At 38.9% G+C, this 10,237-nt stretch overlaps 1 protein-coding gene across 1 annotated transcript in view; it reads left to right on the top strand.

Annotated features, from left to right (window-relative positions):
• The first annotated feature begins 4,587 nt into the window (after positions 1 to 4,587).
• LOC129229556 (nucleolar transcription factor 1-A-like) overlaps positions 4,588 to 10,237 on the top strand; it is a 39,461-nt gene continuing 33,811 nt past the window's right edge. Inside the window, exon 1 of the mRNA XM_054863882.1 lies at positions 4,588 to 4,949. Within this exon, the coding sequence (XP_054719857.1) occupies positions 4,769 to 4,949 (181 nt within the window). The 5' untranslated portion in view covers positions 4,588 to 4,768. The remainder of the gene's footprint in view (positions 4,950 to 10,237) is intronic.

Raw genomic sequence — 10,237 nt, 5'->3', positions numbered from 1 at the left:
TGAGTGGAATAAAATGATAGTAAGATTACAGAATTCGATAAGTAAAAAGAAATAATGGTCAATCAACTGAAAAGAAAACTACCACCATATATAAACTGTGAGTACACATTTTATTTATTTTGTTCTGAGTGAATTTGAATAAATATCAGTTTTTCAATTCGATGAAAAAAAAACGAACTTAACAACATTGACTGGACACTTTTCTTTAACCTAATTCCACATAAATGATTTAAATAAAATTTGTTACTACAGTATCCTACTGAAATAGACAGTATGCAAATAAATTTTCTTGAAAATATTTATCGCAGAACAGATTGAAAAATCCAGAAAGAACGTTAAGAATTTGAACAATAAAAAATAAAAGTTCGCCAAAAATCTGTTTATAGTGTTATGGTTTTAAAATTATGTGAAAGAATAATGTATCTTGACAAGATTTCGCATATCAGGTAAATTATTTCCATGACGAATGAATTAAATGCATGATTTCTTTGGATATCCAATCATATAGTCATAGAAATAAATTATCTAGTGTTAAACGTTACTCTTGACAGTCTGCCACGTATGTGCACTATGTGACAAAAATGTCAACAAATGCTGCAAATGTCACGAAACTGAACTTAATATGTACTAATGTATAGAAAAAACGGTACAAAATGGAAATGCCGTTCGAAGCGAACCAAAAATTTATGAATTCCGAATTCAACATCGTAAAAATGGCTGCTTCAGAACAACTTACTGTGTGTTCTACATTAATTGTTTACTTTCGTAATACTTTTTGGTTTCTAATCTCTTTCTATATGGGTCAGAATATCCACAAGACTTTGAAAAATCTTTTCAAACGAATAAAGCGAAAAAATCATACATACGAACAAAAATCACAACACTTTTAGCATTTTCTTCGCTACCACATGCGTTTGTTTTAGTTTTCAATTCCGCCATTAAACAGTGACTGCAGTGCCCCCTATAGTTCGTTGGAGTTGCGAATAGATTGTCGTCTGCGTATTTCTCGTGATTTTAATTGTATGGAAATGATCAGAAATATTATCTCAATGATTTAAAATTTTTAACTGTTGCCATCTTATGTTTGTTAATAAATAAAATATTTGTAATTAATTCAAGCAAGGCTTTTAAAATAACTTTCAATTTTCGCTCTTTGCTTTGCTTTTACAATAATTCAGACATTGGGATGGTCGTCAAGTTTTTGCATGTCTCATTTTGTTTTTGTCAGGAATATTGCTTCCTCGTCAAGCATGGGGAGGGATCAGAAAAAGGAAAAATATAGAAGAAAGTTTCGTGATGGCCACAACATACTAGTTTACTCTTTGATTTTGCTACGTAATAGCTATTGAGATATAATTGAAGAACTGAAAAAAAAAATGTATACCAAAATCTATGTTGATGGCGTGTTTCCTTGGTGTTGAATTGCAATCCCTAAGAGCTATAGGAGGGCGGGGGGAGGGGGGAATCGCGAATTAAAAGAAGGAGAGGTGAGAGCGATCACCACCCGGAAAAGAATTGATAAAACCGACAGCAGAGTTTTTTTATCAGTCTGCTACGTAGATTAAAAAACCCTAAAATGGTCTGCAAAATGAACCGACAGATTAATTGTAAAATCTAGCTCAGCACCGCACAATGCTTAAAAATAAGAAGTTAGTATTAAGAGCCACTAGAACATGTTACCAGTGATTATATCCTAGAAAAAACGTACAAAACTTCGCTGGCTGAAGTATTAAATAATTTAAATATAAAAAAAAAACTTCCTTTTTTTCTTTTTGCCCCATCTAAGAAATAGTCTGCAAACTTTCTCAAGAATCGACGTTTTCGTTTATTACAGTATTCGTTTATTACAGTAAAACCTGCAAAGTTAACCACACATGTAAGTTGACCACTTGTCTAAGTTGATCGCTATTTTCAGGCACAGAATTAGATCTATGTCATAAAATTCAACTTCTATAAGTTGACCACCTGTTTAAGTTGACCACTAAGTAGTGCACCGCAAGCGGTCAACTTACACAGGTTTCACTGTATTGGCATAGATGAGGGCAAAAATCCTCAGAAAGCAATGATAATGGATAAATTTCATGCTTGCTCCAGAGAAGTCTTGATTCAAAATTTTTATTATGATTACTATTAATTAGAAAATCACCCGTCAATTTGACGGGTGAAAATTGCTTCTATATTTGAGCGAAGCCATTGCCTGTTTGGTGATATTTTGATAGTTGAAATTGTAACCCTAAAACTCCAGTGGATTAACCCTAAACTCCAGTCGTAGCTTTCATTGTTGACCTTTTTTTCGTTTCTTCATTCCCCTGAAATGAGTCTTACCAATAAAACTGCTTAGTTGGCGGGTCGAATTCAGCCTTGTCACAATAAAGCCTTTCCCTGCATGTTAAACATTACCAAAACACATTATCAAGTTATCATACCCACCGTGGCGCGAGTTTCATAATTGAAACTCGCTCTAAGCGAATTTTTTAGAACTCGAATGTCAATGGGGCTGTTTTCTTCAGTCAAAAGTTCTACTTATAATCACTGTAGTTGAAAGAATGAGCAAAATCAATAACATGGACCCAGAAAACACTTTCATTTTCTCAACATTCATTTTTTAATTATTTTTTAAAAAGTCCGATTTTTCAAACAAGATGTGGTCTTTGTAACGTCACAAGTGATGTACTTTGGCGCGCAATCCACTGCCGAGCTGAATGTTTACGCTTGCTGTCTTCCGTGTTTCCAGGTGATGATAATGAGGTTTTTCCTTCAGGCAAAAGTACTACTTATAGTCATTGTAGTTGATAGAATGATCAAAATCAATAACATGGACCCAGAAAATGGCTTAATTAAAAAAGAAATGCTTCCCAACATTTCTTTTTTAATTAAGGTTTTAAAATGTCCGATTTTTCAAACAAGGCGTGGTCTTTATGACGTCACGAATGATGTACTTTGGCGCATTCTACTGGCACGCTGAATGTTTACGCTTGCTGTCTACCGCATTTCTAGGTTATGATAATTCAGAAGCGAATTAAATACTGCGCTCTACACTTGCTATCAACCATATCGCTGCCACTGCATATGAGTAAAGAAGTGAATTAAATATTGCGCTCTGCGCTAACGGCAACAGTGAATGTCAGTTCATCATTTGTGATGTTAAGCGAAGAAGTGTGAAAAAATGAAATTGAGTCTGCGCGGCAAATTAAATAATTTTTTAAACATAGTTAACTTTGTCAAATTATTTAAAAAATGGTCAAATCCTACGTTTTTAAAAACGCTCTTTCAGAAAAAAATACTTTTAAAATTTCGGAAACGACCCCATTTTGACCGGGCACCTAATTTTGGTACTTGAACTAATTTTTGGTAAATTCTTCGAAAAAGCTATGAAATGTAATGAAAATTCCAGGGGTGCCCACCTAGGGGGTCATGGCGCAGACTGCGCCATTGAAATTTTTAGGGTGTGTGTGTTTTGACGGGTATTTTTCTCATTTTTTGGGGGGGAGGGGACCTCTTGCTTGGGGGTCTTTACGATATTTAGGGGGGGGGGTGCCCTTGCTCTTACGGGGGCATACCTGACAATTCTCGAATAGTACCCACCAATCTTCCTACTTTTCCGCCATGGGCATAGCCAGAGTGGCAGGGAGCCGCAACTGCAATCTCCCTAGAAGAGAGACTCTTATCCCCATGTCTCTTATTTCTTCCTCTATTATTGACATAAATGACATTTTTAAGACTTCAATTTCAAAACATTTCTGGCAGTGGAGAACTGCACAACTGTGTTTTCTCTTTCATCTGACCGTAATTGGTATATAATGTTTTCTTTTTCTTTTGTGTGTGTGGGGGGGGGGGGGAGGGCAACTAAAAACCACCAGCTTCCACCTATGCTTTTGCCCCTACCTAACAGGCATGCTGGCTACGCCATTGGCGCAGCGAAGGGGGAGTTTTGGGAGTGAAAACACCCCCCAGAGGCATTGGTTAAAACGTAAATGCAAATTCTGATACAGAACTTTATGCATATGAAAGGGCTGTTTTGATTTAAAAAAAAAAACCTTCAGAAGGTATTTTTGATCAAAAAATCCCCTTCAGAATGTATTTTGATCAACCCCCCGCCCCTCCGGAAGGTATTTCTGACTACGCCCATATGTCTACCGCAGCTATTTAATTCAGAAGAGGTAAAATTAAGATGACCTCATATGTCTAACTTCTACACGATGACACATAATTACACAACCGAATTAATTTAAATTCAAGAAATTAAACAAATTTCAGGACCACCAACCATGTCTAAAACTGATGTTTGAGAGTAAATAAAAAGCGCGCTCAATTAGCGCAAACGCGCCCTCTGGCTACTGGCCCCGAGGTGACTGGAACGCTTCGCTTGAATCAGATACGAAGCAAGAAAACAACAAAAGCGATTATTTTTTTCCTCTGAAGCCGAGAGAGTGAACAACCGCCAGTTCGAACGAAGAAGCAGCATGGCTGTAGAATGTACAGCTTCTCGCGGAGCGGGGGAACGAATTCGACCGGCCTGTGAGTGGCCGTCGCAGAGCGCAGGCGCGGAGAAACAACTAGCGTCCATAGAACACTTCAGCGGGGGAAACTGCTTCGAACGCTGGCCTGCGATTGTCTCGAGGATTCCCAATTCAAGCCATATTTTCGATCATCACGTGTGCGGCTGGACATCACCGGAGGCTAAAAAAAGCAGACGATTCTTTTCCACGCAAAGACGCTGGTCCGAATTCCCGATTGCGATAAAAGAAGATCAGCAGTCGGTGGTAAAATGGCGTCGACGGGAATCTCCTCTCGCCGCAAGGCGTCCAAGAGACCGAGCCCTGCCGCCGCCGCCGAACCGTCCGCCAACGGACCGGTTCAGGGGCCTGACAACGCATCGGTTGCGGCCAAGAGAAGCAAGGTTTCTGAGGGCAGTGGCAGTAAATCAAAGTCCAAGAAGGAAAGCGATGGTGAGTACCCTTAATCCATCACATTTTAATTTGCCCGAGAGGTCCGATTTCTTCTTCGTTTGTTTGTGTTTGGTGGTTGTTGTGTAGGTGTTGGTGGTGGCTGATCTGGTTCCAAAATGACGAAATTTTCCCCTTGGTTCATCTGAAATGCTTTGATCTGAGTGAGATAACGATCATTTACTCGTAAAATACCATGTAGTATTTAGATTGTGGGTATAAATTGCAGTACGAATGCCTTTGAATTTGGTCAGTGACAACGCATCTGCTGCTTCTTTTCCTAAAACAGCCATATTGTTATAATTCATACATTTCGTATACTTGTAATATTTGTGTGCCACCGAAGCTTGAGATTTTAAATGAAAATTTAACATTTCGTGGAGATCACACTTCTCACTTGAAGTCAGCCATTACAAGTTGGGTCTTCAAATGAATGATGTATTATTTTTTGAATTAAACTACCACCGATAACAGAATGACTTTCAACATTGAAGCATATCGCTGATTAATTCTGTCAATGTGTATGAGCAAAGCTTAGGTTTTTTAAATAAAAATGAAACCCTCTTTGTGAGATTCGATTACCACTTCGAAGTCAGCCATTACAAGTTGTGTTCTAAAGCGAATAACGTTCGTAATTTTGCAATGACCACCTGCGATGGGACGATTCTCGAGTTTCGGGCACATCCGTGACCTCCTCGGACGCGAGATCGAGGTTTGGGCAGGGCACAGTGCAGCGGTGGAAAGGAACAAAGACATTGGCTCGGGTGCATGGCGTCCCCGATTGGAGGTCGGAAGCTTGCCGGGCAGCTGAAACCGGGCGAGTCCCGTCATCCCTGCGCCGCCCCAAATCGATGCTCGTGGCGCACCAAGCGGGAACCGGTTTCGTTTCGCGCGTTGCCGGGGCCCGGCGACGCGGGTGCCGGCCAAAGGTTGGAAAGGGGTTGGGAATGTGGCCATCGATCGTTCGGGGGAGAGAACCGGGGGGTCTGCCGCTCCGGCGCCCCGACTTCGGGTGGGAGACTCGGCTCCGATTTTGAGTCATTCCCGACGCTCGGCTCCCCCCGTTTTTTTCTTTGTTTAATTTTTTTTATCGCATTTTTTTTTTTTGTTTGGTTCGTTATAAAGCAATCTCTTTCCATGACTTTTAATAGTTGATGACACTTTGAAAAATTTTCAAAAAAAAGAAAAAAAAAATGACTACATTATTTTATTTTTTTTGTAGAATTTAATTCAGCAGTAATTTTAACTAATATTAAATTGAAAATGATCTTTAAAAAAATTCAATTTATGCTGTGTGTGTAACAAGTAACTTAAAATACCAAAAGGATAACTTTTTATCAAAAGTTGACAAACAATAAAAAATGACTATGTGCCTGGTATTATAACCTATGAATAAATTTCGAATGTAAAAGTACACGCTGGTTTGTTAAGCATAAAAAGGCAGGAAAATTTTTAAATATGCAGTATGTTACATCTATATTTATATGCAGGTTCATTCTAAATTTCGTGTATAGATTGATATGCAAAGGAAAAATATAAAAAACAAGAAGAAACAAAACCTTTTAAAAAACTTTCTCAAAAAAGGAAATATTTTTATTAGTTGAATTTTTCTAAAGGGGCTTTAACTTTTAACTAGCTAAAAGACCATTTTACAGTAGAGCCTGCAGCATGACTTTTATTTAGAATAACTATTAAACTTACTGCTTGGTTAAAATCAATTCGACAAAACGACCCTAAATTGTCCTGCTCAGTTATTATACATTAAAAAGTGCCACAGGCTATCTTAAGCGTTGTTTCAGTCCCTGAAAAACAAAATAAATTCTGTCACATTTTTAAAACTTAAATAATTATGGCAGGTGTGCCTACCCTCTAAGAGCAAGGGTGCATGCTCCTAAATATTGCAAAAATCCTCCCAAAAGCAAGAGCCCCTCCCCCCCCCCAAAAAGCACCCCCTAAAACTTTCAATGACACAGTCTGTGCCTGCCCCCCCCCCAGGTAGACCTCCTGAATAAGGAGATATTGAAGGGAATATTAGAAGAAGGATAATAGACCCTAAAAACCAAAGATGCAGGTCCCTTCCTAATAATTCTCATCAGAGTTAGGTCTAAAATCCCCCCAATTATAGGTTTATGACATTAGTCCCAAAAAAATTCTATTAAAGTGAGAACAACAGTGCCTTAAAATGAGTAATTTCTAAAGTAATGGCAACTCTCTCACTAAAAACCCACATAAGATAGCAAAATAATGGCAACAATGCCTCTAAATCACCTCATCAGATTTTAGAGAACATCCCAAAGTATCTCCTTTAGAGTAAGAGTAACTTTAGAAACTCTCATCAGCGTATCCCTTACGAACTCTTCTCTACAAATCCTAGATTGAGTTCTGGGACAAAATAAGTCTCTATTAACATTCAAAATGAAATAATGCTTTAAAAGATAACTGCAAAGGAAAAAAAATTCTGAAATTTAATACACATCAAGAAAATGGCAAATTTGAATAATGAAACAGTATCTTAGCATCATTTTGAATGATATGATGCTGTTGAGAGTGAAGAAATATATTTTTGTCTAAACTGAAGAGTTATAACTCTAGATCTAAAATTGTCTTAGAAGCAAATAAGGGCCCTGAAAGCTCTGTTTTGTTCCTCCCCTCCTCATCTTAGGATAGGAGCTGAGCCACCCTTGATCCAGCACCTTGCAGAGGTATTGCTTTGAATGGGATCTGGGGGCTGTCCACAAATGTAGTCATGCTTTGAGGGAAAGCGGGATTCATATTGTGACAAGGGGTGGGGGGAGAGAGGGTAAGTGTGGACATCACACTTTTTCAAAAGAATATGTTTATATGAAAAATAGCTTGATATATGATAAAGAAAGGGGTAGAAGGGTCAACAATGTTGTAAAAGGAAAAAAAAAACATTATTTATGAACAGTCCCTGAATTGCCACGACTTAACATGCACTATTCATCATTATCATACTCTGATGATCTTCGACCAACAGTCATTGAACCAAAAGTCACAATTGCTCAAAGATGAGATTATCTAGCATGAGTCTTTTCCTTGGGAAATTTAAATTTTTTTGGTACTCATATTTTACTCTGCCATTCTTAAGGGAATGCTGTACAGAGAGACTTTTCTCCGCACGCACCCCACCTCTTAGCCGTAGGCCTTAGGTTCCACCGCCCGGGGGGTCCGCGTAGCGGGCCCCCCGCACGGCTGAGCGCGGCGGTCGATAGTCGTAACATACTACGGACGCCCGTGCTGGGCGCCAGCCCAGCTGGGAGTTTACCCGTTAATGTGTGGGTCTTGCTCACCGTGAGATACGGTATATCTCCCCGTACCTCGTTGGTGTGCCGTGACCCCCTGAAAGGGAATGGGGTTAGACATAAGCATACACTACTGCATGGTTATATACTACTGCATTTTATAAACTACGGCATAAACATAAACTAGGACACCCCGTCCATGTGGAGAACAGATATCAATCTGTCTCGATTTCTTGGGTGTCCTCTCTGTAATAGAAAAAATGATTATTTGCTGTTAGAAAAGAAAAAAGATTATTAATTCATCTGCCGTAGTTGTGATACTCACCGATCATTTACATGTCTCGGCTTAAAATGAGTGTTCACATGATGTCTGCAATGGAAATTAAAGTTATTAAGTGGGATATTCGAGGGGGGGTCACTGGGGGTGGAACTTGGCTTCCTTCTTGACCTCGAGACTTCTTCATCACCTGGAAGCTTGTTACATCTTGCAATGCTCTGGGTTTTTTTTTTTTTTTTTTTTTTTTTTTTTTTTTTTTTTTTTCATTGAACATTTCATTATCACATTTAACTGGACATCACATTACAACATTTAACAAGGACATTACATTACAACATTTATATTTTTGGTTATTTTTGAGTTTTGCTTTTTTTTTTTTTTTTTTTTTTTTTTTTTTTTTACCCCCAGAGTTGCTTATCGTCTCGAGGTGAGGGACTCACCCTCATGAATCGTTGTGAAGGGACTCACCCTTATGAATCTTTGTACGTCCTTGTCGTCACGACACCCCCAGTTCGCCCCCTCAGGAGGACTCAGCTCTTGGGGTTGACTAGTGGAAGGGGATGATAATAGTTAGTTAAGCTATTTAAGGTTAAGGAGAGAGTGCCCATCGCGGGCCTTGAGGGAAGAGGCCCTCTCTCCAAGTCTTACTATTTATGTAAGTGCTGAAAAAACTTTTAAGGGGTAGCTATTTGAGCTGAGTTCCCCTTGTCTTTTTCGGTCAAGGCTTTTGTCATCATCTGCAATGTTTCAAGAAGTCCGATTAGTGTGGGGCCCTTCCCCCGGCCCCGTGGGGTATCCTGTAATAGAAATGTTACATTTACCCCACATCGTAACTTCCTTTATCTTTTTTGTCTTTTATTTTACAATTTTTTTTTTTTTTTTTTTTTTTTTTTTTTAGCTTCATCTTTGCAACCGGAATCGGATATATGGGGACATGGCTTAGAATGTGAATTTACCCCTTACCCGGTGTCCTGTAGTATTTCTTCGTTTTCGAGTAGGAATTGCATAAGGTCTTTTATTTTCCGTCGTTGCTCTCTGTCCGAGAGAAATTGTTGTGCCCAGGTTTCGTCTTTTATTTGTGGTTTTGGGATGTGGAAGCTCTGTGTGATCTCGCAATCATAGGCGTAATGATCCACGTCTCCCACCTCCCCGCATGTGCAATTCCCATTACCTTTATTGTGAAAACGTTTCCGGTATGTTTGAAAGGGGCCGTGACCTGTGATAAACTGAATTAGCTCTTTGTCTATTATATACCTTTTAAAGCTTACCGTTGGGTAAAATAGCTTGATATCCTTTTCTGTTAAGTCATACTGGGCTTGCCACGCATTTTTAAGCTGAGTATTAAGCTGCTTTTTAAAGTAAGATTTGGGTAGGGGTAAATCGAGTGTGATACAAAGTTTTTAATAGGCTGGATATCAATAATAAAGGGCAGGTCCTGAAATTTTTATTAGGGGGTCAAGTTTCAATGGCAGCGTTATGCCTCCTATGTCAAAACAAATCAGTTAAGCAGGGGTAACTATCCCCGCCCTAAGGTTGATGCCCTCCCCCTTAATTTTGCTATGGATCATTCCCTCCCTCAAATCTCATCAAAAGTCATATTTCTTTAGGCTGGTCATGATATGGGAATCTTTGAATGTATGAGAACACAGCTATAAAATAGTCGGGAAAAGCACATACAACACACACACGCCATGTGATTTGAAGTGAAATCGTGCTTTGGAAAAACGTTAAGCTCATTTGAGGTGATTGTT

This window comes from Uloborus diversus, chromosome 9 (assembly GCF_026930045.1).
Source record: "Uloborus diversus isolate 005 chromosome 9, Udiv.v.3.1, whole genome shotgun sequence".
In the NCBI taxonomy this organism is placed as follows: Eukaryota; Metazoa; Arthropoda; class Arachnida; order Araneae; family Uloboridae; genus Uloborus; species Uloborus diversus.
Note: the sequence above shows the minus strand (reverse complement) of the source record. Positions and strands in the feature narration are given on the sequence as shown.